The sequence below is a fragment of the Lacerta agilis genome, chromosome 17 (genome assembly GCF_009819535.1).
Source record: "Lacerta agilis isolate rLacAgi1 chromosome 17, rLacAgi1.pri, whole genome shotgun sequence".
Lineage (NCBI taxonomy): Eukaryota > Metazoa > Chordata > Lepidosauria > Squamata > Lacertidae > Lacerta > Lacerta agilis.
In genome coordinates this window covers 24,993,387-25,020,621 of record NC_046328.1, presented here as the reverse complement: position 1 = coordinate 25,020,621, position 27,235 = coordinate 24,993,387, and the positions used below count along the sequence as shown (strand labels likewise).

Genomic DNA, 27,235 nt, shown 5'->3' with positions numbered 1-27,235 from the left:
TAGATGAAAATACTCGCAGAACGAATTATTTTCGTCTAGCGGGGCACCACTGTATAGCTATATATGAAATTTCATGCATATCGGTTAATATCTTGACCCTCCTCCACCAAAACAGCTGTTCACTTGGCTGTTTTCCAATGTCGTGAAGGCTGAAATTTCAGTTCAGTGGAGCACTTACTGTTCCCAACCCTAACCCTGTGGAAAGCCATCTAATGAGACTTTAATTTGATTTTGAGATGTTTTTAGGAGGTATAATAATAATAATAATTTAATTTAATTTAATTTAATTATTGTTTGATTTTATACCAATGTTATGTATCTGATGTTAGCCACCCTGAGCCCAACTTTGATTTTATACCAATGTTATGTATCTGATGTTAGCCACCCTGAGCCCAACTTTGGCCGGGGAGGGCAGGATATAAATAAAAGTTTATTATTATTATTATTATTACTTATTATTATTCCTTTGTAAGAAAATATGAAAAAACATAAAACCATTTTTGCGGGGGGGAATCAATGGAGGGGTGACAAGAAATTTTCCGCACTGGGTACCACCTGACCTTCCTACGCCTCTGCTAACAGTGTCCATTTAGTCACAGCATCATAGAACTATAAGGTTGAAAGGGACACCCCAAAGGACATCTAGGCCAACCCCCTGCAATGCAGGAATCACAGTTTTTCATCATCATATTTGATGGCATGGCCAAACCCCCACATTTCTAACTTGTTTCTTTCATCTCCCCCCCCCTTGCCCCCCCCCACTGCCACACTTGTTCACAGAATCTGAACTGCAACTTTGGAATATTTATGGATGCAAGAGAAGGCTCGACATCTGTGGTTCACCACGAATGCACACCGCTGCATGTTGAAGAGTTGTGGTGAAGACCCTGCCTAACCCCCGGATGCTGCCGCCAGTCAACTGCGGTGGGGGCAGGAGGAGGAGAAGCCCCCACCTTGGTCTGTTCCTCTTCCTCCACAGCTGCAAAATAATCACTTAGATCCAAGCCTGGAAACTCTCCCACTAAAAGGCGGTGTCTGAATCCACCGTGGGCCCCCTCCTCATCCTAGACACTCTGGTCGCTCTCCGTCTCTCTCTGTCACTTTTCGTTCCGAAATAGGGGTAATAAAATTAACTCGCACAAGCATTGCCATGAACTCGAACGGCTTTGTAAACTTGGTGCGTGTCTCTTGTCTCAGCAATAAGCACTAGTCACAGCCAGCGGTGACTAGTGCTTATTGGGAGAGGGAGGGGGGAAGGCAGGGAGCTGAACAGCAGGTGGGCGTACAGTGGTACCTTGGTTCTCAAAATTAATCCGTTCCGGAAGTCCATTCCAAAACCAAGGCGTGCTTCCCCATAGAAAGAAATGCAAAATGGATTAATCCGTTCCAGGCTTTTAAAAGCAACCCTTAAAACAGCAATTTAACATGAATTTTATAATTTAACAAGACCATTGATCTATAAAATGAAAACAACAAACAATGTACTGCAGTCACACAATCAATCAATCAATCAATCAATCGCTGAACTGGGTTCCACACAGTCACAAAAACAAAACAAAAAGAGCCACAAAAACGAAAAGGCAAAATAAATAGCAAAAACACAGACAGACCTCAGTGTGACACTCAAAAAGGAAGTGTGGCACTCAAAACAGAGCATGTTCGACTTCCAAAAAAAAGTTCACAAACCGGAACATTTACCGGTACTTCCGGGTTTGCAGTGTTTGGGTTCCAAGTTGTTTTGAGTACCAAGGAGTTTGAGAACCAAGGTACCACTGTACTAGGACTTCCCTCAAACTAGACACTCTGCTTCTGTTGATGCAGCCTGGAATTCCATTACTGTTGGTTTGGTTTGGTTTGGTTTGGTTTTGCTGCAGCATCACACTGTTGACTCATGTTCAGGAGCGGTTAGGCAGCATTTCTCTACTTTGGGATTCCTGATTGTTGCTAAGACTACAAGGCCAAACATGGCCAGTGGCCAGGGATGATGGGAGATTTAATTCCAACAACAGCTGGGGACCCAAGTTTGAGAAAGGCGGGGTTCTGGCATCCAGTGAGGACGTGGGAAAGATCAGGGTTCAAATCCCCACTCAACCATGATGCTTACTAGGTGCCCACAGGCCAGTCATTGCCTCTGAGCCTAACCTACCCTACTTCACAGGGTTGTTGTGGGGTGGGGAAGAATTATGTATGGCACCGTCAGTTCCTTGGATTAAAAAGTGGGAAGCAAATGAACCAAAACAAGCAAACAAACAGGACTGGGGAGGGGGGAGAGCTCGCTGTGAACTCCTTTCTGGCCACCCATAACACCGGCAATGTTCATAGAATCATAGAGTTGGAAGAGACCACAAGGGCCATCCAGTCCAGCCCCCTGCCAAGCAGGAAATACCATCAAAGCATTCCTGACAGATGGCTGTCAAGCCTCTGCTTAAAGACCTCCAAAGAAGGAGACTCCACCACACTCCTTGGCAGCAAATTCCACTGTCAAACAGCTCTCACTGTCAGGAAGTTCTTCCTAATGTTTAGGTGGAATCTTCTTTCTTGTAGTTTGAATCCATTGCCCCGTGTCCGCTTCTCTGGAGCAGCAGAAAACAACCTTTCTCCCTCCTCTATATGACATCCTTTTATATATTTGAACATGGCTACCATATCACCCCTTAACCTTCTCTTCTCCAGACTAAACATACCCAGCTCCCTAAGCCGTTCCTCATAAGGCATCGTTTCCAGGCCTTCGACCATTTTAGGTTGACCATTTTTCAACCTTGGCATGTGCTGCAAATTCAAAACACTGTCTGGGTGGCCCACTTCCAAGAATTTAATGTCATTCCCACCGAGGTAGATAACAGAAGCAAGGTGGAATTATTTCAATACAATGGATGGAGTCCTTTAGGTGGTGGAATTCTGTGCAGGAAAGCGAGAATGAGCTCGTTAAAAGGAAAAAAACAGCAATAACACCTGAACACTGACAAAGTGATACCTTTATTGGGATGAATCAACAAGTTACAAAGGGAAAAAAAGGGGTTTGCAGGACCGTTAACACAAAGAGAGGGGGAGTATATTTGGAGGCATGGCAGAAAAGCCCCAGTGCAATTTTAGAAATGTGATTTCAGAATTAAAATAGTACTTTTCCTTTATTGAGATAGGATTGGGGTAGATAGTTTCAAGCTTGCACTGGGCCCCCAGAAATGATGCTTTGGCCTGTGTTCATCCAGGCAGCAGGGAGACCGAGGTCCATTCGAGTCACCCCCAGGTGTGACGTTCAGGAACTGGCTGCTTTGCAGCTCATGTGTGTCAGACGTGTGTCATTGAGCCATGGACGGGACCAGACCTGGAACTCACAGATTTGTTTCTGGAAAGATAGAGAAAAATATCCAGACAATTAGAGCTAAGTGGGGGGGAATTATTACAATTGATTCATTAATCACCTTCTAAACCACCTTCACACACAGCATTATGAAAAACAGTTTAAAAAGCTAACACATTTAATGCAAAATTAAAACCCTAACAAATGAGCACATGTGGCAAAGATCTTTTATCCAGCTGGGAAAGCCTGGCAGAAGAAAAATATTTCCAGCTGTTTCCGGAAAGTGCAGACCGTGGGTGCTCTGTTATATCTCGACAAGGATCCTATTCCACAGAACAGGGGCAGGGCATCCACCCTAAAAGCCCTGCCCTCTTGAGTTACTACAGCACAGGCTTCCAATACTTTAAGAACTTGCAGGAGAAACTCTCCCACAGACGCAGCACAGTCACAGTGGCCGAACATTCCTAGTGGGGGAAATAGGAGAGGGGCCTGGAACAGGAGCAGTCTATCTGAAATATGGAAGCATCAACATCCAACGGCATTGCCCTCAAAGAGAGAAAGGAAGGCATTATTGCGAACTTGCTTTGGGCCAGGAGCAGGAGAGTGGCATAGAATTGGGAACCAGCCCCGGTGTGGAAATGGCCCGTCATGGGAACAACCTTGTTCTAGCAAGAGCCTCATGAATATAGAGAACAGTTTTAAAAAAATAAAAAAATAAAAAGTTGGTCAAGGAAGGCAGAGGCACTGGAAGGTTTTTGTATGATGACGTGTCCTCACTAAACAGGAATGCAATGCGCCAGGCTGCTTCCTCCCTGCTCTCAGGAAGAACCTTCCCTGGAGAGGTCACAGGGATTTCTTCAGAAACTGCACAGGCAACATTTCCATGACGAGCAGAACCTGTTTCATGGTAGACCTGCCCGTGCTTTCAGTGCATCTTGAGACATGCCACATTCCACTCCCACATTTTTCCCCCAGTTCTGAGAATGTGAGGAGGAGGCAGGAAAGAGGTCGGTGCAAGACAGGCAGCCAGCACACAAAAGGGAACTGGATGATGGCTTGGGATTCTCTGGGAGTCTCTTCCCTGGATGCCTCAAACCCCAATGATGCCGTAGTCAGCTGGCCCGGCTCAGTGGTGAGTCGAATGAACGCCATACGCAACTCACGAGATTCGCACCTCTGTTGCTTCGTCAATAAATACCCGGGGTTAAGGCAGAGGGAGCCTCGGCTCAGATTAAACACAGCGCCAACAGGCTGAAGCAAAATGACGCATTTTGCACCAATACAACTATAGCTGGGGACCCTGCTTCCATCTGGGGTTAACTGGAGTCAACCTCAGAACGTATTTGCAGCAAGAGAGCACCTGCCCCTTTGCCTGGCCTGCACACATTCAAGCTGCCACTCATCAGAGGCACATTTGTGGGGAAAAAGACACCAAACTATCCTTGTTGTCTCCCTTGCTGCAGCAGGCCTGGAGAGTGAATCTCTCATTGCCCCATTGCAGATTTTCAGACCAACCAAGAACATTTCCCCGAACATTCCAGCTGGTGATTCTCAGGCACAGCAGTGAGGGTCAACTGGGAAACTCCAAACTGAAAATGATTCCTAATTGTGCTGATTTGCATCGGAACAGTTTCCGACGCCCTGGAGCATGATCTAATTTAGCAATGTTTCTTTTCCTTGTATCGAATAAGCAAAGCCTGTTCCCTCATCTTGCACCTGTAATTAATTGCATCCATTAATTGTCCCTCTTGAGCCTTGTTGTTGTTCAGTCGTTCAGTTGTGTCCGACTCTTCGTGACCCCATGGACCAGAGCATGCCAGGCCAGCCTATCTTTCACTGCCTCCCGCAGTTTGGCCAACAAATTCTTGAGCCTACGAAATGCCAAATTTTCCATGGAAAAATTAAGCACTGCCAATTTGGGGGCAGAAGTGGAATTCTGATGATATGGGGGCAAGAGGCTTTGGGAACCATTAGGGGACACAGAACCGGAGACAGCTGTCCTTCACAAATGAACAGAAGCAAGGACAACACAGCAGGGTTGTTGTGAGGGAGAACTTCTTTGAGACTTGACTTGGGCCCTGTGCTTTATTAGCAGAAAGTGATGTGGGGTTGCAATTTACTAATACTGCCCCCAGAACGTCTTCAGTCAGCCCAGCTGGTGAACTATTTACACAGACCATATTGGGAGGCAGGGGTCATGCAAAAACATGTACCAAGACCCATTTTTTCCTTTACAGGCATTTGAGCTGCTGGCCTTGTAAAATCCTCATCTCCCTCTTGTGTGAGCTATATTTGCCAGCCATTATGTGTTTAGCTCATTACGATAAAAATATAAATGACAAAATAGATTATATTACAAAAGATAAGATTCTATTATGTTAGACGCTGAACTTTTTTTTTATAAACCGAAAGGTAAAATACAATGCTTTTCATTGCTAAATTACAACACAAAATCAATTTCATCTATGAACTATAAAATTATTGATCATAACCAAAACAGCAAACTCTGATTTACTTCTTTAAATTTTTAAGAAGCATGGCTTTGCTCCCCATTAGGCATAATTGGCCACTTTTATGATTTAAATACTCCAATACTTTGGCCACCTCATGAGAAGAGAAGACTCCCTGGAAAAGACCCTGATGTTGGGAAAGATGGAGGGCACAAGTAGAAGGGGACGACAGAGGATGAGATGGTTGGACAGTGTTCTCGAAGCTACTAACATGAGTTTGGCCAAACTGCGAGAGGCAGTGAAGGATAGGCGTGCCTAGCGTGCTCTGGTCCATGGGGTCATGAAGAGTCAGACACAACTGAACGACTGAACAACAACAACATGATTTAAATGCAAAATGTCAGACTGTAAAAGAGTGAATTTGTATTGGAATTTTAAATTGCAGTAACAAACAAGCTCCATTTTTTAACAAAATAAACATATTTCACAAACATCCTTCAATGTCTCACTGGCAACAGGAAAGGTTTGTCAACAACGCTACATCCCCACACTTCCTTGTACCATTGCAATATGCCAAGTGAAATATCAGATTTCCAATTGCTTGCTATTACTAGTCTAACCACCATTAGCTGTCACAAGTTTCAGATCACCCTTGGGAGTGAAATATAAAGGTATAACACTTTATCCAGACATAATGTTTGGACAGTTAAAATAATCATCAGGTTGTATCAAGTATTAATCATACTCTGAGTAAATCCATCAAAGTAGACAGACATGACTAACTTGACCCCATTAATCTCAATGAGCTCATATGACAAATGTCATATGAGCCAATTGAAATTAATGGTGTCAAGCATCACAAGATATACAAGATGTGGCAACAGCCACTGGCCTGGATAGCTTTCCTAAAGGAATTGTGTGGGGGAGACAAGTCAACCAACGGCTATTCAGCTAACAGCAAAATAAACCCTCCTTATATAGAAGCAGTCTACCCAGAGTGTGAACAAAAGAACGACCAGCACATTTATGTCCCATCTTTAAGTGTCCACAGGTGGTCAGCTGGTTACTGATGAGAAAAACTACTTTTGCTTTCTTTAAATAATAATAATAATAAACCCATGCCAAACCCTAGCAAAATAGTAAATGAGGAAGCCCCATGGAAATCCCATTTTTGCTAGGGTTTCCATCTGTGATCCTCCAGATGTTGCTGGATTCCAGCTGACACCAGCCAGAGACCCACTTGGTGGGGATGTGAGAGGGGGCCTTCCCGGTGACTGCTCCCAAACTTTGGAGCTCCTTCCCTAGGGAAGTTCAACTGGCTCCCTCCTTGCTGTCCTTCTGCTGGCAAGTGAAAACTTTCTGATTCCAACAGGCTTTGGGGAACGGACTACTTTTAATGAAAGGGCTGGTGCCATTCTTTTTCTATTGTAATTGTCTGGCTTTAATATTCCACCAATATTTACTTTTTTAAAATGATTGCTTTTTCTATGTTCTTAGCGGTTTTTGTTTTTATCTGTAAGCTGCCTTGAGTTCCATCAAGGGAAAAGGCAGGGTGTGAACAAATATAGTAACTCTGGAAATGACAACAAGATTAAACCGCTGGCTGGCTGCCACTTGCTTATTTACAATGATTAGTCATTAAATACAGGAAGGAGTTTCTCATAACATTCTTAGGACACGATAAACACTACTTATATAACGCTGTAATCCGACACCAACCAGGCAGGTGAAATAGGCCTAAGGTTACATTCTGCACAAGGAAGACTGCAGCTCAGTGCCAGGACATCTGCACTGCATGCAGAAAGTTCCCTGGTTCGATTCCTCAGCATTCCCAGGCCAGACTAGGAAATACCCCTTCCCATCTGAAAGACCTGGAGAGCTGTTGCCACTCAGCATTGACAGCAATGGGGCACCCGGGCCAAGGGTCTGATTCTGCTTAAGGAAGATTCCCATGCGGTTGCTGGCAGTGGGGAATGCTAGGCACAGACTGGCCGCAATGTGGGGCTTCCCTTACGCTTGAACCAGAAGCTGCAGTTAGTGAAGAATGCTGCAGCACAATTTCTAACAGGAGTTGACCCTGTCAGCTTATTAACACCTATGCTCAGAGACCCACACTGCTTGCCGATTTGCTACCGGACCAGGTTCAAGGTGTTGCTGAACAGCTTAGGACCAGTTTTCCTGTGAGATTGCTTTACCCCATATATCCCCAGTCAACTACTTTGATCTGTGGAACTGGCACTGTTACAGGTGACACAGAATACTCATTTTGCATTCCTAATAAATCAATATTTTAGTGTGGTAGCATAACACTTTGGAACTCCCTGCCCAATGGCATCAGCAGAGGCAATCACCATATCCCTTTTGGCGCCTGGTAAAAACAGCTTTGTTGAGGCAGGCTTACCCAGTTAGGTAGAATATCGTCTTTTAACTGTTTAACTGGGAACTAATGGTGAAAGGTGGGTAATTAATAATAATTACAACAATAACAATAAACAGAGTTTCTGTGCGCTGCTCTGGTTCGCCAGAAGCGGCTTAGTCATGCTGCCCACATGACCCGGAAGCTGTACGCCGGCTCCCTTGGCCAGTAACGCAAGATGAGCGCCGCAACTCCAGAGTCGGACACGACTGGACCTAATGGTCAGGGGTCCCTTTACCTTTACAACAATTACAATTATCATGCTCTCATCAGCTCTAGCATCCTACAGCAGGCTGGGGCTGATGGAAGCTGTAGTCCAGATCACCAGATGGGCACCAGGCTGCTCTGGGAATCATTACTGTGTCTTGGGATTACTCAACAAAACTGAGGATATTCACAAATTCCTAAGGCTGTTTGTATGAAGGGCTCATCATCAAAGCTGCTCCATCTACGGCAGTTTTAAACTGTGTTGTACAGGGAGGACCCAGCCTTTCTTATCACTGAATAAGCACCAAGAAGCTGCGAGGTCCCCGGTCAACACATCTGGTTCCTAGTCTCACCTGCTGTTCTCCTTCCGGGGGCAGGTTGCAGCGTTGGAGGTCCTCGGCACTCAGGTTTGACCCTGCCTTCTTCTCACACACGGTATTCACCAACTTGACAGTCAAGTAGTATTTTGTGCCCTCCACCACCTGGAAAACAAATTAGGCATTCGACATTTAGCAGAGTAATGCAAGTGCACGTGTGTGTGTGTGTAAAATGAGAGAGAGAGAGAGAGAGAGAGAGAGAGAGAGAGAGAGATGGAGGCAGAAAATAGATTGATGTAAACAGATGCAATTAAAGGTTACTGTCATTTAATGAACCATGTGCTTGATTCTACATGAAAAGAGTCCTGCTGGATCAGGCCAATGGCCCATCCAATCCAGCATCCTGTTCTCACAGTGGTCAGCCAGATGCCACAATGAGACACCTGCAAGCAGGACCCAAGTACAAGAGCACTCTCCCTTCGTGAAGCTACCAGCAAATGGTGACCAGAAGTATTACTGCCTTTGATTGCTGAGGTAGAGAATGGCCATCATGACAAATAGCCATCGACAGCCTTCTCCCTCTGTGAATTGGTCCAATCCTCTTTCAAAGTCATCAAAATGGGTGGCCATCACTTCCTTTTCTATCACCAACTATCCTTTGGGAAGGAACCCGATGGCTTTTTAATGTGCTAACACGGGTTTGTATTTTCTGGGAATGTATTTGCAAGCCACCTTGGGGGGGGGGGTATCCTGAAAGGCTGGACAGGAGTTGCCATAAATAAGTACTGTTACCTCTGATTCATTTTCAGTACCTCTTACTTCCTGTTCTGAAAACACACACTGCACCTCACCCTCAATGAGGACTACCTTGTTCCTTTTTGTCTCGAGACCCTAGACTTCTACATCCCAATACCATTTCCCCCCCAGGGATGGAATGGGAGGGTGGGGGAAAGAAAGCCCAGCCTACCTCCCTAGAGATCAAAAAAATTCCTTCCAGTAGCACCTTAGAGACCAACCAAGTTTGTTCTTGGTATGAGCTTTCATGTGCATACACACTTCTTCAGATACATCTGAAGATATCTGAAGAAGTGTGCATGCACATGAAAGCTCATACCAAGAACAAACTTAGTTGGTCTCTAAGGTGCTACTGGAAGGAATTTTCTTATTTTTTATTTTGTTTTGACTATGGCAGACCAACACAGCTACCTGCCTGTAACTCCCTAGAGATATTTTAGCCTTTCTATCGGGGGGGGGGGGGGGGCTGACTGTTTAACCTTTTGCTTGACTTAGGTTCACACTGACTCATTTAGAAAACTGATTTTAAAATGAGTGTTTGTATGTACACATCATTAGTCTACAGCAGGTGCCAGAACACATCATGCATTTATTCAGCTTGCCACTTGGCCTGGGGGCATTTAGCAGTCCATGACAGTTCATAAGGAGCCATGATTTCCAATCCTGTCCTTTGATTGGGACTCCTCCCCCCTACAAAAAAACACCTCTCTCTCTCTCTCCCCTACTGTGTCAACCCATCTCAATTCTCTTCCCTCCACCCCCAGCTTCCAGGAACTTAAGAAGTTGCCTATTATACCAACAGACTGTTCATCCATCTTGCCCATTTTTGGCTACACTGACTGGCAGCAGTGACTCTCCAGCATTTCAGGCGGGTGTGTGTGTGTGTGTGTGTGTGTGTGTGTCTCCCAGCCCTACCTAGGGACGCGAGGGACTGAAACAGGGATCTTCTGCATTCAAGGCAGATTGATGACAACTTGCACCCTGCTTTTCAATCTGGGACCTTCTGCAAGCAAGACAGATGCTCTACGGCTGAGTTACAACCCTTCCAGCCCCCTCTCCACCCCCAAGGCGCTCCTTCCTTCAACGACTAGGCTACTTCTCTATGTCAGCCTGCGCCCTCCGGAGGCTTTGGACTGTGGGCTGGAGGCTAATGACAGGCCAAGACAGCAGGAGGGCTCCTCCAGGCTGGGGAAGGCTGGTGTGAAGAGAGAGATTAAGAGGTTGGGGGGGGGAGTTTTAGATTAAGAGTGGAAAAGGCGCCCAAGACTTTCTTGCAATCCCCCCGCAACCTTACCTGGCTCTCCGCCTTGAGGATGCTCAGCTGCCGGCAATAGAACATGTTGTTGCTGGCCTGGTTGTAGGCGGCCACGGCGAAGGCAGCGCTCTCCTGCACGTCGGGATCCGAGACGGAGCGAGACGTCAGGCCTCCGGGCATCCCGATGCTTCCCGCAAACAGCGCCGGGAGGAAGAGCAGCAGCCCAAGACAAGAGGAGATGCCCATCGCGACAGGTGAGCACAACTGCGCCATTGCGGAGAATGAGCTGGAAGCGAGCGCGGCCATAGGCTGATATAAAGGCCGAGGCCACGCCCACGCCGCGGAGCCGGCCAATCAACGACGCGGGAGGCGAAAGCCTGAAAGGACAGGTAAGGCGCGGAGCCACGCCCACTCTTGGGGAGGGCTGCTCCCGCTGGACGGAAGAAGCAGGCGCACCCTGGGAATGTTCGCGCCTTTACCTGGGAGTAAATCCCACTAAGCAGCGTGGGGCTTCCTTTTGAGTAGGCAGTGCAGAGGACGGCGTTGATCTTTCGCTGGTGGGTCACCTCTGAGTTGCAGCCTGACCGGAGGTGACCGATTCTGATTCAAAGCAGCGCAAATATAGAGGATCCTTCCTCAACCGGGTGCCCTCCAGATATTTGGACTCTGGTGGGACTTTTGTAGTCCACTAGAGGGCACCAGGTTTGGGAAAGGAAGCTGTGTTTCTGGAAGATCCTGTGCTGTATATGGACGAATGCACACCAGACATGTAAAACACATCCAATGCGCATGGCTACCGCCCCCAAAATCCTGGCAACTGTAGTTTCGCACTCAAATAGTTCCCCAGCAGCCTGAACAAGCTATTATTCCCAATATTCTGTGTTTTAAATTTGTATTGCATGTGCTTTAAACCTTCCACTTGGATCTGACCTGTGTCACTACAGCAGCACTCAGACCAGGAAAATATTGAACGAAACAGATTTGCAGAAAAGACTCTACCACCTCAAATTAGAGACAATGCCAAGTATTTTTGTAACCCAATAAAATATTTAATAAAAAATATTTTTTAAAAATTGGGAAGTGGGACCTAAAATGCCAATTTAGGAAAATGGTAGGATCCTGCTCTGAAAAGATTGGAGACTCACTGCTCTAAGGCACTTAAAAATTTAAGTAGTTTTTCATTCCTTTAAAATTTGTTAGCAATGTATTACCTTACAAATTAAATACCTTGTTTTTCCGTGTATAAGACGTTTTTGCTAAATATCAGAAAAATACGGTATTTTCTTGATCTTCCCGCAGCTGCTTCCGTGTTGCCTCCTCCTCCTCCTTCCCCCCTCCCCAGCTGCATTTGCCGCTCTTTCTCGTGCGTGCACACACGGGTGCCAGGTGCCGCAAACTGCGCAAGGTTAAGGGCACCAACAGAACACTGCAAGTAAAAGTGCATCCGGAGCCTTCTTCATTTCTCAGTTTGGGGTTCAAAAAAATAGGGGTCGTCTTACACATGGGAAAATACAGTAATATCCTTTTGGACTGGGCCTCCACATATTTTACAGAACCTGCCGCAGGTCAAACAATGCCATTTGTTTCTGTTCAGTGCCCCCATTTCAAAACATGCTGGTGCCAATGTCTTTCCACCAATCTGGTGCCCTACAGATGTTTTGAACGACAACTCCTCCCTTCCCACTGGCACCAGAGGTAGGAGAAGGCGTGCTTTTGCGCTAAGGGAAGAGAAAAGAAATCACAGCAGATTCAAAGTTTGTGTTTTATTTTTCATGATAAAAAACACACGAACGCACACCATTCTGAGGCACAACAGATTTCTCTGACAGATTACAGTATCTAATCTTTCACGCTTAGGGCTCTGATATTTCCCCTTCCTTCCAGCGCCCTCCTGTGGCCAAGTAGAGCAGATTTGACGTGGAGAAGGAAGAGGGGTGGAACCTCCGTCACTGAGGCTGGACGGATCCGTCAGCAGAATGGCTAGGAGGGCTGGCAGAAAATATGGGGCCTGTTTTAATTCACTGATGGATTGGTTTTTCTTTTTACGGCAGCTGTTTCTTGAAGAGCAACACCCCAATTTGTTTGGAAAAGCTGGCTACTCTGCTGTCGCTCCTGAGAACCCCTAGAACCAGAGCGGGGAACAGAATCCACCTGGCGCAGTTCAGTTCTTCTTGCTCTTGGGGGTGTCATACTTCCTTTTGCTCGAGTACCAGAGGAGCAGAGGGATGCCGATGGAGGGGAGCGTCATGACCCCAAAAGCTGCCCAATCCAGCTTTATAAAAGAAAAGGGGAAGGGGAAATAGTCATTTCTATTCAATAATCTGAAGAAGTGTGCATGCACACAAAAGCTCATACCAAGAACAAACTTAGTTGGTCTCTAAGGTGCTACTGGAAGGAATGTTTTTATTTTTTATTTTGTTTTGACTATGGCAGACCAACACGGCTACCTACCTGTAACTGGATCAATTCAACAAGTTCATTGTGCTAGTCCAGGGGTTTCCAAAGGGTGGGGGGAGGCAGCACCCCCTGGGAAGCAGTGGGATTACAGAGGTAAGGGGGGGCAGCTGGAGGTGTAAATGGCTATCAGACTTTGAAAAGCTGGCATCACATGATCAAGTTCATCAACTCTGTTGAGATCATTAAACTAAATAGTTTAAACTAGATTTTGAACAGATGTGCAACTAGCTGTTAGTAACAGATCTTCCTTAGTGGGTTGCGCACACCACTATTCTGAATAATGCTTTTTATAGAGTAGAATAGGGGACACTGGGGATTAGTTTATGGAATCAAGGAGATGGTGGCTTGAAAAAGTTTGGGAAGCACTGTGCTAGTCAAAAGCTGTGACAGTGACCATTATATTATAGCGTTCCAAAAACTAGTAATAATATAACAAACATAAATAATATAAAGGAAAGTAAAATCAGAATTCCCACCAGCTAACTCAACTTCGGATTAAACCCCCAAGTCTCTAGAACGCTTTATGGCTAAGCTCTTTAGCATGGAAACCATCAGATTATTGGAACGACGTCCGAGCAATGAACCACTGGTATATACCGGTAACAAGTGGACTCTTTATTACTGCGTTTGCAATTGTTCAAGATAAAATCGATTTTGGAAGAAGAAAAAATGAGCACTGAACCACTGATATATTATTATAAGTTAACTTTTAATTTACTGTGTTTCCTTTTGTTTAAGATAAAACCTGTTTGGGAAAGAAACTACCTTTTGCCCTGTATATAGATGTTTATTGTTTGTTTACAGATAGTTGCCTTGGTGATTATTATCTTGTGTCGATTGCGGCAGTCACTGTGGTGATCCTGTCTATTGTTTTATTCCAATAATCTAAGGGCAGCTCTGCTGCATCAAAGCAAAGACCCAGCATCCTAGTCTCAGAGCAGCCAACCAGATGCCCCTATAATAAAGAAGAAGGAGAATCTCCTCTACAAATAAGGGTTGAAGCGTCTTGGAATTTTCAGTTTAGAGAAAAGGCAAGCAAACAACATGATATAAAAGTTTATAAAATTAAGCATGGCAGGAAGAAAGTGGATAGATGCAAGTTTTTCTCCCTCTCTCATAACTCTAGAACTTGTGGACATTCCAATGAAGCTGAAGATTCAGGAGAGAAACTACTTCTTCACACAGCACATAGCAAAACTATGGAGCTTGCTCCCGCAGGAGGCAGTAATAATGGCCATCGGCCTGGGTGTCTTTAAAAAGAGGATTGGGCAAATTCATGGAGGAGGTTCTTAATGGCTGCTAGCCATAATGGCTCTGCTATGCCACCACAGTCAGAGGCGGCAATGCTTCTGGATGCAAGCTGCTGGAAGCCACAGGAGGAAGTGCCTTTGTACTCCAGTCCTGCTTACAAGTTTCCCACTTGGGCACCTGGTTGACCACTGTGAGATCAGGCTGCTGGACTAAATGGGCCATTGGCCTGAACCATCAGGCTCTTGTGTTTCTAATGCCCCAACCCCAATGTTGTAATGCAGCAGGCTGACAGCACTGCTTTATTTACTTACAAAGTGTGGCGAAAACCTCCGGTCAAATTCTCGCTGGGCAAGGATCCCCCCTTGCCCTGGAGCACTGGTGAAGCCCACCTGAAAAGAAAGAAAATTGAGGGGGGTTGTGTTTGTTGTTGTTGTTGTTGTTATTATTATTATTATTATTTTATTTTATTTATTTACACCTTTCCCCCTGAAGGGCCATGGTGCTTGTGGTCATGCGAGGTCTCCTTGTTAAACAACCACCACAAAACTCTAACCCAGGGTTTCCCAGACTTGGGTCTCTAGCTGCTTTTGGACTACAATTCCCATCACACACACCCTCCCCAAATTTCCCTGCACAAGTCAGAGGACTCAAGAAAGGGAGGGGTCAGTGGCAACTACAAAGAATGCCTTTGCTTGTGAGCACAGCCAAAGCCTGTGGGCCCCTGCAGACCCCGGGCTCCACCCAAGGCGCTTGCTACTTACCACCACTTGGGCCCCCTCCTGCGCCAGGTAGGTGATGGTGGCCGAAGTGAAGTTGAAGTAGCCGGCTTTCAGGGGCCTCAGGACCACCGTGTGGGATACGTTGCTGGCACTGAGCAGCAGTGGCTAAGGAAGCAGACTGTGCCGTGGGAGCAGAAAGGAAAGAAAGAGGGGGGGGGGTTTCGGGAGAAGAGACAAGGGGGTAGTTTGGGTCTTACTGCTCATGCGTGTAACACTGAATACTTGCTCAGTGCTTCAAGATAAATAAGGGACAATCCTGAGGGCTTGTTGAGGCTTAAGATCTAAACCCAAATGTTTTGTGGGGCCCTGCCCTGATAGTTCCATAAACTTATTCCAAATGTCCCTACTCTACCCTAGAAAAAGCATTACAGGCGACTCAATTCATGCAGGGGTTGTGTTCCAGTGATAACACAAGAAAGTCAAAGTTCCATCTAGTCCAAACACCTTGAGTGCAATGGTGGGAGGGAATGACAAAGTGTGCCCCCCCCCTTTTTATTTTTGTCAAATGCATAAAGCTGAATGCACACAAGTTAAAGGTGGCTTAAGTTGTGAGTTACCTGCATTCAGAGTAGTGGTTTGCACGACCCAGTAAGGAAGGTAATAACACAACGAAACTCAACACAGTAACATTTAACTGCACATTTATTCCAAATCCAATTTAAACTATTGAGTTTGATGAATTAGATGGGTCATTGATTGGTCTGATCCAGCAGGCTACTCTACTGTTCTTATGACTCTAGGGAGTCTAAAAAGAGTCACTGTCACCCCTATACACAAACACACACACACACACCACTCTGTGCAAAGAAAAGGATACGGTGCGATCCTGTCCCACTTGACATTGAGCATCCCAGAAACAATGCCGAAGTCTTCAGGAGGAAACGAGTCGTCCGACAACTCCACCTCTAAGGCAGCACTTTATGCCAGCAGGTAAAAGGATTGGAATAACAGTATTAGGAACGATACACCATTTGAAGGCAGGGTGTGTGGGGTGGTGGGACCCTTACCAGATTGGATGCCTTCCAACCTGGCTTCCAACTTGAGTTTGGAACTGAAACTACCTTGATCACCCGGACAGATTATTTGTAAAGGGTGAGTGAAATCTTATGGATTCTCCGGGATTTCTTAGCAGCCTCTGACCATGGCGTCCTGTCCTTCCCAGGTGTGTAGGTGCCACAGCAATCCATCTTATTCCCAAATGCTATTCTTTAACACCTACATCATGGACCAATGGCAGGAGGCACCTAGAGATAAGGGCTAGGGTGCCATCAATATGCAGCTGACAGCAGTTTAATTTTTGATTAGCCAAGTAACCTTAATGATTACCAGTATTTTTTTAAAAAAATGAAAGTAACTTCTTTTTTAAGTTATATGACGGTGAAGAAATATTGATGATTTAATGCATTTGTATTCAATTTTTCTCCCAAACTGGAATTCAAGACAGATTCCAACATTTAAAAAACGTTACAAAATTCAATGTAATATACTAAAAACAATTAAAACTACAACAAAACACATTTAGAACCAGCAATTAAAAGTACAGTTTGCCCTGACAGCAGCCCAGTGGTCAGCATTGTCTGCGCCTTAGTTTCCAAAGGTCTGACTGAACAGGAAGGTCGCAGCCTGCTGGCCAAAGGATAACAAAAAGGAAACCAGTCTAACCTTTCTCAAGATGGAATTACACAATCTGGGAGCAGCCACACAAAAGCCTCTCTTGGGTGACCACCAGCCATGCATCTGATGTTGAAGGTGCACTCCCAAGGTTCATATAGGGAGATACACTCTTTCAGGTGGCCTGGGCCAAAGCCCTAAAGGGCTTTATAGGTTATAACCATCACTTTGAATTTTGCCCAAAAATTGATTAGTAGTCAATGACAGGAGAATAACATGCTTCCTGCAACCCGCTCCAGTCTGCAGTCTGGTCACAGCATTCTGCACCAGCGGCACCTTCTAAAAACCTTTCAAAGGCATCTCCATGGAAAGAGCATTAAGATGCCATCAGCCTTTCCTAAGAGGGATTTACCTAGAGCCAACATTGTAGATGTTGTACTGCAAAGTGAGATCCCGGCCTTCAACAGCATATCTGTTCAACAGGGACTTGGAGGCCAAGAGCCTGGCCCCTTCCTCGCAGTAGACTGAGGAGGTGGCAACCAGCACGGCAAGAATCAACAGCTTCATCTGGAATGGAGAAGAAATGGATTTGTAGTTGCACCTGAAGAAGAAGAATATCATTTGGTAGAGAAAAAGTGAAGTACAGAATAGTGAATCTGTTTAAAGTGTGAGGAAGGGAAGCAGTATCAGCACACCAAGTAAATGTGTGTTTATTTTTAAAAACCTGCTGCCAAATTAATAAAATTGAAATTATGTTTTAATCGGTTAGCCTAACTGATTCACTAATTAAAACACTGCCATCTTACTAAACAGAGATTAGAACCCCTACTTTGCCTCTAAACGAATATGGTTTTGGGATGGCTAAAGAGTGTATAACCCTAATCCATGATAAATGACCTTTGAGCATCCATGCTCAAAACATGAATGAAATATGGCCATGCCTACAAAGTGAAACAGGTGACTTAAATTAAATCAGTAAAAATACAATTAAGAACCATACATAATCTTAGCACAGTGGATTACAATTGCTACAACAGGCAGAAAACTGATTTACGAGGTTTGCCAAGACCCTCAGCAATTTTCATCTGTCCCGTGGAGGAAAATGTTTGGGAACTGCTGAGCTAGAGAAGGGAATGCTGGGCAAAGTGAATTTTATTTATTAACTTAGTCCATACAATGCTGCTTCCTGTGATCCAACACCACTATAGATTTATCCTATACAATAGTTCTGATCCCCTCAACTGAATGGCAAATACTCTGATTTTTTTCTCTACCATGATCCCGTCCTCTTTTTCTTCTATGAGGACCCCTCCCCAATTGCTCAGAAATTGCCCCATAATAGGATTCTGTCAAGAGCCAGTGTGATGTAGTGGTTAGAAGAGCATCAGTCTAGTAGGATCTGGGAGAGACCTGGGTTCAAATCCCCACTTGGCCATCATGAAGTTCAGTGGGTGACCTTGGGCCAGTCAACATCCCTCTCAGCCTAGCCTACCTCACAGGGTTGTTGTGGGGATTAAATTAGGAGAGAGATAACAGTGTGAGCCACCTTGAACACCACAGAGCAAAAGGTGGGATAAAAACCGCAATAAACAGTAGTAGTAATAGCAGTAGTTCATCTCGCCAAGTGGTCATTTTGACTGCCAGCTGCTCTCCAGAATCTCAGTCCATGAAAAGAGACAATATTGTGAAGCAGAGTGTTCGACCCAAGAGAGACCAGGGTTCGAATCCCTACTCGGCCAGGAAGCCCACTAAGGGGATGGCCCTGAGCTCAGTCCCTGCCTCTCAGCCTAACACGGTTGTGGTGGAGATTAAATATGGACTAGGATTTAGGAGACCAGGGTTCAAAACCTCTACTTGGCCATGAAACTACTTGGGGGGGGGCACCTCACTGTCCTCTCAACCTAACCAACCTCAAAGGGTTGTTGTGGGGATAAAACACGGGGAGGACCCACGTGCACCACCTCGAGAAGATGGGACACAACTGCTGTTGAGTGAATGAATGAATGAATGAACACAACTTTCTTTGTCAAGCCTATTTGCACCCAGCACTCAGTTCCAATCGCCCTCCTTTTCCCTAGCAGAAGAGACCCCCCTTCTCCAATCAACTTGCATTTTCCCGACTAGAAACCCCCCATCTCATTTTCTCATCCAAGGCTGTCCTCTAACCAGACCCCCCAACCCAGTTTTGCCTGCCAAGACCACCTCCCCTCCCCTCTTGCGCTCGCCCACCTCGGCTCCTGCAGCTGCCAGCAGAACGGAAGAGAGAGTCAGCACTCGCCGCGACCGGAACCCCGCCTCTCGCGAACGAGCGCCAGCGCATTACGTACCTTCCTCGCGTTGCCGCTGAGCTCTCTGGGAAATGTAGTCCCTCAGCCCCTGCTTAAGAACCTGTGTTGAGACAAGCTGGAGGATGCCGGTGGGCCTTTTGGCTCAGCATCCTGTTCTCCCAGATGAACCAGAGGGATGCCCACAGGAAGGTCCCGAGCACAACAGCAAACCTCCTCTCTTGTGGCTGCCAGCAACCGGCACCTGATCCTGCATTTACTGCCTGCTCTCAGGTTATTTTGGTGTTAGAATATGCAAGAAACATGAAAGCTCATTAGGAGAGCCCTGCTAGATCAGACCAGTGGCCCGTCGAGTCCTTGCATAGTTTTATAAGCTTCTATCATGTCACCTCTTTCTTGCCTTTTCTCTAAACTAGCCATTCCCAAATGCTGCTATCTTTCCTCACAGGGGAGTCGCTCCATCCTTCTTGTGACCCTATTCTGAACCTTGTCCAAGTCTACAATAATGCATTTGGAGAGGAGGTGACCAGAACAGTATTCCAAATGTGGTCTTAGATATGAATTAACAACATTTTGATAGTGGCAATTTTGTTTTCAATTCCTCTGATGATCCCTAGCACGGAATTTCCCTTTTTCATGCCTTCCACATGCTGGGTCGACATTTTTATTGAGCTATCCGTTAAGGCTCCAAGGTGTTACTCCTTTTCTGCCCCATGAGAAATTCGTATTTCCCCCCCCCCACACACACACACACATGCATCACTACACACTTGTTTACATTGAATTGAATTTGCCATTTTACTGCTCATTCACTCAGTTCAGAGAAAACCCTTTTGGAGCTCTTTGCAATCTTTTTAACAACCCTGAAAAAATCTAGTATCATCAGCAAACTATGCCACTTCACTGCTAAGTCCTAACTCTAGATTGTTTATGAATAAGTTAAAAAACACAGAACAGTACCAATCCTTGAGGGACTCCACTTTTTACCTCTTCGTTTGGAGAACTGTTCATTTGGACAATTAACTATCCAATTGGTCACTGTAACTATTTTGTGTTCAGATAAATCACCGGTTCCTCTGCTTATTTTGTATTTCATTGATCACTGAACTCATTTTTCCACCCAGTGTGACATATGCCAACCAATTCAAGATTTCACTTCATGCATCTGATTGGCAGCACTGGCAAAGCCGTGTGGAAAACTTCACCCACAGCACTTTGCAAAAGGGCAAAAAAGGGGTTGTCTGATGTCACTGTGACATCAGGCTTGCCCCACCTACCTGTCAAATTTGGCCTACAGGAGGTGGGGGAGATAGCCAGTTCCCCAACCCTGCTTTAACCCAAAAAACACCCTCATTCCTAGCTGCCACTTTTTATTTAGCGCAAACTGTTTTTGTTTTTTTTTAATTGCATTAGGCAAGCAGGCTGGCTTGTCTTGTCTTACTCATCATGAACCTTTCCTGGAAAGATCACACCACAGAACCATGTTTATAACAACCATGTTTATTTCAAATCATTGTCTCTTCCCACACCACATAATACTGCCAGCCAGCGCAGAAAAAGAAATCAAATTTTACAAGCATTGCTAATTTACGGAAATCGTATATTGTCGCAGCGTGTGGTAGGAATAGGTACACAGTTGCTCTTGGGTAGCTTTTACCCACCTGGCAGCCCTCCAGATGTGTTGGACCACAATGCCCATCCACCCCAACCAACATGATGGGAATTGTCACCCAAAACATCTGGGTGACATGAGGTTTGCTACCATGGCTCAAGGAGACCGAGAGCTTTGAGTTGGACAGGATGGCAGGTGCGAAGGCTGCTAGCTGGCGGGGTTGGGAGAGGAGGCTGAGCCCTTTGTGGTGCGTTGATCTGGCTGCCCCAGGCGCTCCTGGTTTTGCTTCTCCTGCCTGGCAAGGAGGGTGTTCATGGACTCTCGCATGTCTTCGAGGAGGGCGAGCTGTGCCTGTGCGATCTGTGTCTGTGTCTGGATGTTGTTGTGCATGCACTCCAGCAGGCCAAAACACTCCTGGGGCTGATGTTCAGGGGCTGGGGAGAGAGAGGAGAAGGGAAGGGAACAGGCAGAGTTTGGCTGAATCATCCACATTTTCTGCAAAGAGAGGCATACACAGAGCTGCTTCTCCCCACTATGGCTGCCTATGCACATTGCATTTAAAGCACAGTCTCCCGACAAATGAAATAACGACGGGAACTGTAGTTTTTTATGGTGCTGGGAATTATAGGTCTGGGGGTAAACATCAGTTCCCAGGATTCTTTTGGGGTGGGGTGGGGAATGTGCTTTAAACACGCTTTCCCATTTGCGGTGGGAAAGAGGAAGCCAATTCTTGGTCTGGGTGGTTGAGTCTCTGGGATCACTAGCCAGATGTTGGTCCCAGATCCCATGCTGGCATTGCTCTTGAGTCTTGACTGAAAGCAAACAGAACCCCCTTGGTGTGCCACAACTTTGGTCACTTTCCAATCTAAGGAGCTTCTTATGTGGATGCTGGCTGTAGCCCCAGAACAGGAAGATGCTACAGGACGTAAACCTTTCACTATGGTACAAGACTGTATGGACTTTGGTTACTGCAGGCAAGATTAACTCACAAATTACACATTTCTACAAGTAAGGAAAACCCATAACATTTCTATACCGTTTGGTGGGATTATTAAATTCAGATGTACAAAACTCTCTTCTCAAATTAAAAAAAATGGCTTTCATTATGTGTTTTGCTGCTTCTATTTATCTACATTCTCTTTACAGTGGTACCTTGGTTTTTGAACAGAATGCGTTCCGGGAGTCCTTTCGACTCCCGGAACCGTTCAAAAACAAAGCGCAGCTTCCGACTGGCTGCAGGAGCGTCCTGCAGCCAATCGGAAGCTGTGCTGGATGTTCAGCACTGGAAACCGGAACACTCACTTCCAGGTTTCGACCGTTCGGGAGCTGATTTGTTCGGGTGCCAAGGCATTCGGCTTCCAATGTATGACTGTATTTGGAAAACACAACCTGTGTAAAGCTCCTATATTTTGTAAACTTGCTTATGTTTTTGTTTGTTTGCACTTTTGATTCCATTTTAATAAAAACTTAAAAATCAGGGGATAGGGAGCAAGATAAAGAAACCTAGAGGGGAGGGGGGGTCAGTGAGTTACTCAAAGCAGACTGAGCAGGCATACAAATATTATATGCATCTCTGCATATAAAGATGTACAAATTGGTGTCCACTTTTTTGGCCATGGGGCTACTCTAAGATGATGGCCCACATGCATGTAAAGCATGAGAGGGTTCCCCTAACTTACAGAAATGTCTCTTTCCCTTCCCGATCCGAGCTGTCTGGGTATGTGGCAGGCCTTGGCTGGGCCTCCACTGAGTTGATGGGAGTTCCAGGAAACTGGGGGAGGGCTTGGCCGGACACAGAGGCTTAAAAGAAGGAGGTGGAGGACCATCAAAGTCTTCTCCTGTTGAGAGAGAAAGAGTGGATCAGGTTGCATGGCCAAGTTCTCTAGAATCCTGGGATCAACTCTCACACCGTTAAAAGTCCTCTTAGTTTATTAATCATATGAGCTGGGTTAGTCACTGAAATTAGATTAAGAGGTTAAATTTGCATGCATTTGCATTTGGATATAAAAATTTGTTTTGTGCAAGAAGCGTAATTTATTTTGAGTAGCGGGCATTATCTTGGAAAAGATATTCCCTCCTGTGTGAGGGAAAACAGGGAAAGTATGTTAAGATGCTGATATCACAGATAGAAAGGGGAACTGAATGGGTGGCAGCCGATTTCAGCATCAACCTTCAGCCAGGCCTTTGGCTGATTGTCTATGTCCTTTTAAATGAGTTTGAGGCAGGGTGGGGGTTGTTCTTTGGTTTTGTTGTTTTTAATATGTACTTTGTGTTTTTATTCTGTACTGTATATTTATGCCGTGAGATTTTCACATGAAGGGCAGTATACAAATAAAATAAATTAATAATAACTTTTAAACTGCTCCTGCTGCTGTACCATTACCCAAAAAAGCAGCAGATTGCAACAAGAGAGCAATTGCTTTTATCTCTGTACCAGGTAAAGCTTCACTGTTAATTCTTGCATCTCAAACTGCTGTTAAAGATGCAGCAATAAGCGGTTGACTGAAAAAACCCAAATCACTGGAAACCCAGATGAAAGTGACTGAGTTTGGCTGGGTCATTCCCCCCCCCCCCCCGGGCAAAGATATCTAAATAAAAACACTTACGTGGGACTTGTGAAGATCTTCTTGGTGTACCTGAAAAATATAAAATTATACTTATTATAGATCTTTATTGGGGTGAATGGGTTGCTCTTTTTATTCAGTAGATATTCATTTCATTCCTCTGTAAATATAGAGTCCATACTTTTGCTGCCTCTTTTCTAGGGAGAAAAGTTGCAAAGCGCTTTTATCTGACCCTCCAAACTCAGCTCTGGGACTTTTAATAAATCTGGCAGAACTTATTCTACCTCCACCCCACTAGCTTTCTCTATGGCTTGTTGTGGCCAACATTGCCTCGGGTGTAGCCACCACGTTTTTCTCACCATAAGGCACATAAGGATGCAGGGAATTTAGGACTGGTGCCACGGCTGCCAACACAACTTAAGAGGTACATGGTATAAGTGACATCCATAAGGTACCAAAGGGTCTCAAACTGAGACTGTAGCAGAGGGGCTACGCAGCTCACTTCTGACACCAGTGTTGCAGCTTGCCACAGGAGAGGACTTTTGGCTGCTCTTTCCTGGGCTGTAGCATCACCTCCACTGCTGATGGCCAGGAAGTGGTACTTAGGGTTGCCATTTTCCCAAAACCATGGCAGCCCTAGTGGTACTGCAGCTACCAAAACAGCAAGTGCTAATACAGGGTTGCCAAGTCTCTTTACCCCAGAGTGTGTGTGTACGTGTACTTGTGTGTACAGCACAAAGACTAATGGGTGCAGCTGGGGGACAGCACTTGGAGGTATTTCAGCACATTGCTTGATGTTGCACATTGGGCAATGTTGGCCCTTTTAATAGTGTAGGCAAGTCAGTGCCTCTGGCTGTGATAATATATGTTGCTCACTTGGGTGAAAGAGAGAGAGGTTTTTACAGACCTCTAACTTGTGTGGTTGTACGAAAGGTAAAAGTCACAGTAGATGCCCTGCCTGCTTTTTGGCCTCTGGCCTTGCCCACCAGGGGTATGTGACTCCCACAAGTTTATCCATGAGGGAATGTGGCCCCCGGGCTGGGAAAAAAAGTTCCCTATTGCTGGTTTAAAATGTTAGCTGGAGAGGGGAAAAGAAAATGAGTCTGATGTAGGTCTAACCTACTTTTCCGATGCTGCTTCTCATCCTGGGGGTTGACGTCTGGCTCCATCCGAACGGGACTGGAACTCTTACCTGGAACAGGAGGAGAGGAAGAAAATAGTTATTTGTATCACAAGCAAGAGCTTTCAGGTTGGGGAGGGTTAAAGAAAAGGAGGTCCAAGACTGGAAAGCAACTCCCCTTTCATATGGACCGGAGGGAGAGCCTTATGTTTCTTATTTAAGGCCAAGATGGTCTTCCGGTGTCTTTCTGGTTTCATACTGCTGCGGTTGGAAAAAAAATGATAGATTAGAGCTTACTCAACAGGGTGTACTCGCTTTCCTGGCGGCTTCTGAAAACTCAGAAGACAAACCCTAGGTAGGCCTTTTGAGCTTGTCGCAACACGTCCCGCTGCATCCTGGTGTCCCTGGCCAAAGGGGACACCTCCTCTTCCTCAGTCAGAGGGGCCTTCTTGGTGGCTGCTCCCAGGCTTTGGAACTCCCTCCCTAAAAAAGCCAAACTTCCTCTCTCCTTGCTGTCCTTCTGCCTGCAGGTGAAGTCTTTTACTGTATTCCGATAGGCCTTGGGAAACGGAATATTTTTTAAAGGAAATGGCTTTTAATAGGGCGGTGCTGTTTTTATGATCTGTGTTTTAATCGGTTGGTTTCTTGTATTGTTGTAATTCTATTAAGAGTTTAATTACTTTATAAATAAAATAATAATAGCAATAATAACAACTATCAGTGACTGTCTCATAGTGCTCTGTTTTTACATTCTGGGTAAGACTGGGAATGTGTTTGTGAGGAGTTGCAAACTCTACCAACTGCTGAATAGCCACTCTTCCTCTTCTCCCAGGTATAAAAGACGGAGAAGTCCAAGACAACAGCTTGGCTAAAATGCAAAGCAGGGTTGTAGGTGTGCATTGGCACTGCACAAAACATTGCATGGGTGACCATGGGAGAACATCATCCCTGGGGTGATCTTGAGCCAGTCACTCACTGCCTCTTGGCCCAACCTACCTCTCAGGGTTGTTGTGGGTATTAAATGAAGAGTGGGAGAACCATGTACACTACTTTGAGCTCCCTGGAGAAAAAAGGTGGGATATAAATGCGACAAACAAATAAATAAAGTTACTGTTAACCAGGTTCATCCTTTTATATTTTCAGACAAACAAAAATGCAAGAATTGTAGAATTGGAAGGGACCCAAAGGGCCATCTAGTCCAGCCCCCAGCAATGCAGGAAGGGGGGGATCTTTTTAATTATGAGAAAGTGGCTATGCAAGAGGCACAGACCACACTCTAAACTGGGGAGGTTGAATTCCTTCTCACCCCCCCACCAGCCAACTCACATGAGGCCTCTTCTCTCCCTCTCTGCAATCAATTGCTTTCTGGGGTGAATTGCTCATCTTGTCACTCTCCCAGTTGGAGGTGAATCTGAGAAAGTGCTCTCCCTGTGTACACATATAGGCAGTATGAGAATTCAGATTGAGGCAGTATGAGATTGAGAAGCGAATTCTCATCACAAACTGTTCCTGCATTATGTGCCTTAGATCGGCAAATAGCGTGTGACAGAGACGACATGGGGCTGACATGATATTCAAATGAAGTGCAGTGTATAAATTTAAAAGATATGGCATATACAGCACCCCCAAAAGGTGCCTGCATTTAGCACTGAATGCACATCATCATGCAGTAATGTGCACAAGCCATACTTGATACATTGAAGGAGGAGTGTGGCTATTAGACTTTTCACTTTAATTGTTTTCACTTATAACCACTGTGTGGCTGCACTCGGATTTGTAAGATTAGGTATCATCCATATGTTCAATAAAATAAATGTGGTTCATTCTTTCTGCTCTATAATGGAGAGTTTCAAATATATTCTGCTGTCTTTATTGTGTGCACGTTGTGTGTGTGTTGCTTAATTTTAATAACGTTGATGTGTGTGAAAATATTCCTACAACTTTTAACCTGGCACTTACATAATTTCCAATTTATGTACTCTTATTAGGGATTAATTTTAATTTTATTTATTTTGGCCTTGCATCCTGTTTCTGCCACAATCTCACCAGGTGTCCTAACCATAACATTCTCAGCCTTAGATTTATGGAGTGCCTGCAACTGGCCCCATGCTGCATGTAAAACTTGTTATTAAGAACCTGAAACTGAGTTTGCTTATTTCTTTCTCCCACCTGATTTATTTTCCTTTTGTGTCGTATATTTTAAATGCAGATCTTATTTGTATTGATCTCTGTAATGATGTTTCCTCAGCTGAAAAGTGGCCTAATTTTCTTTTTCTTTAAATAAAATGATCCAGAGGATGTAGCAAAATCCAACCCTATAACCCGTCTCCCAGGATATCTCACCCTGGAGAAACCTCAATACTGTATCTAACTAGCACTTTGGCAGCTCAAAGGGCATCTTAGTGAGGGAAAATACTACAGCTCCCATCATACCCAGCGGTGAGGATGGGCGAGGATTGGCTTGGGAGTGAGTGGGGCCCGGATTGAAACTTCAACTCCCATGATGCTCCTCTGACCAGAACTTAAAACGAGACCACAAATCCCATCATGCCTAGGCTCAGGCCAGTCAGGACTCCGGAGATCCTTTTTGTGGTTTCCCCAAAACTCGCCTCTGGGGTGCGACTGGTCGGGGTCGGAGCGCGGCAAGTGCTGCAGCGACCGCCGGTGTGAAGACTCCATCCATCTAACCGCTGACTGGAGCCCGCGCGCGTGCGCACTTCCGCCTCCCTCAGAACTGCGCGCAGGCGTAGTTGGCGTCCTTCCGCTTCCGTTATGCGCAGGCGCATTGCTTTTCCCGTTTTGTAGAGAAGCGCCG

The 27,235-nt window shown here is 45.4% G+C and overlaps 3 protein-coding genes across 6 annotated transcripts; all 3 read right to left on the bottom strand.

The window, feature by feature from the left end:
- Window positions 1-2,960: 2,960 nt before the first annotated feature.
- Window positions 2,961-11,064, bottom strand: CST6 (cystatin E/M). Its single transcript, XM_033136225.1, has 3 exons — window positions 10,781-11,064; window positions 8,728-8,856; window positions 2,961-3,346 (listed from the first exon to the last, which is right to left on the bottom strand). Exons 1-3 carry the CDS (start codon window positions 11,045-11,047, stop codon window positions 3,257-3,259), a joined length of 486 nt encoding a protein of 161 aa, XP_032992116.1. The 5' UTR covers window positions 11,048-11,064; the 3' UTR covers window positions 2,961-3,256.
- Window positions 11,065-12,484: 1,420 nt separating this feature from the next.
- Window positions 12,485-19,141, bottom strand: SSR2 (signal sequence receptor subunit 2). Of its 2 annotated transcripts, none has more exons than XM_033174934.1 (6): window positions 19,069-19,141; window positions 17,252-17,440; window positions 16,046-16,144; window positions 15,211-15,319; window positions 14,761-14,838; window positions 12,485-13,013 (listed from the first exon to the last, which is right to left on the bottom strand). In XM_033174934.1, exons 2-6 carry the CDS (start codon window positions 17,404-17,406, stop codon window positions 12,903-12,905), a joined length of 552 nt encoding a protein of 183 aa, XP_033030825.1. In that variant the 5' UTR covers window positions 17,407-17,440; window positions 19,069-19,141; the 3' UTR covers window positions 12,485-12,902. The 2 variants fall into 2 exon arrangements, with proteins under 2 accessions (XP_033030825.1, XP_033030826.1); XM_033174935.1 differs by having other exon boundaries at window positions 17,252-17,406; window positions 19,069-19,128.
- A 1,465-nt stretch (window positions 19,142-20,606) lies between these two features.
- On the bottom strand, window positions 20,607-27,198 carry TSACC (TSSK6 activating cochaperone). 3 transcript variants are annotated; one of them, XM_033174352.1, is made up of 6 exons: window positions 27,030-27,196; window positions 24,599-24,681; window positions 24,424-24,492; window positions 23,343-23,372; window positions 22,416-22,574; window positions 20,607-21,170 (listed from the first exon to the last, which is right to left on the bottom strand). In XM_033174352.1, the coding sequence occupies exons 1-6, from the start codon at window positions 27,101-27,103 to the stop codon at window positions 20,944-20,946; spliced, it is 642 nt and encodes a 213-aa protein (XP_033030243.1). In that variant the 5' UTR covers window positions 27,104-27,196; the 3' UTR covers window positions 20,607-20,943. The 3 variants fall into 3 exon arrangements, with proteins under 3 accessions (XP_033030243.1, XP_033030245.1, XP_033030244.1); XM_033174354.1 differs by lacking the exon at window positions 22,416-22,574 and having other exon boundaries at window positions 27,030-27,198; XM_033174353.1 differs by lacking the exon at window positions 24,599-24,681 and having other exon boundaries at window positions 27,030-27,190.
- Between the last annotated feature and the right edge of the window lie 37 nt (window positions 27,199-27,235).

Excerpts from the sequence above, each read along its gene's own strand:
- SSR2 (XM_033174934.1), bottom strand. The coding sequence starts at position 17,406 with ATGAAGCTGTTGATTCTTGCCGTGCTGGTTGCCACCTCCTCAGTCTAC. Across the intron at positions 15,320-16,045 it reads AAGTGGGACAGGATCGCACC|TGCCAGCAACGTATCCCACA; the intron begins GTATCCTTTTCT and ends ACTGCTGCTCAG. Across the intron at positions 14,839-15,210 it reads AGGAGGGGGCCCAAGTGGTG|GTGGGCTTCACCAGTGCTCC; the intron begins GTAAGTAGCAAG and ends CTTTCTTTTCAG.
- CST6 (XM_033136225.1), bottom strand. The coding sequence starts at position 11,047 with ATGGCCGCGCTCGCTTCCAGCTCATTCTCCGCAATGGCGCAGTTGTGC. Across the intron at positions 8,857-10,780 it reads TCCTCAAGGCGGAGAGCCAG|GTGGTGGAGGGCACAAAATA; the intron begins GTAAGGTTGCGG and ends TTTGTTTTCCAG. Across the intron at positions 3,347-8,727 it reads CCCCGGAAGGAGAACAGCAG|AAACAAATCTGTGAGTTCCA; the intron begins GTGAGACTAGGA and ends CTATCTTTCCAG.
- TSACC (XM_033174352.1), bottom strand. The coding sequence starts at position 27,103 with ATGGATGGAGTCTTCACACCGGCGGTCGCTGCAGCACTTGCCGCGCTC. Across the intron at positions 22,575-23,342 it reads AAGATCTTCACAAGTCCCAC|GAGAAGACTTTGATGGTCCT; the intron begins GTAAGTGTTTTT and ends CTCTCTCAACAG. Across the intron at positions 21,171-22,415 it reads GAAGGGAAAGAGACATTTCT|CCCCTGAACATCAGCCCCAG; the intron begins GTAAGTTAGGGG and ends CTCTCTCCCCAG.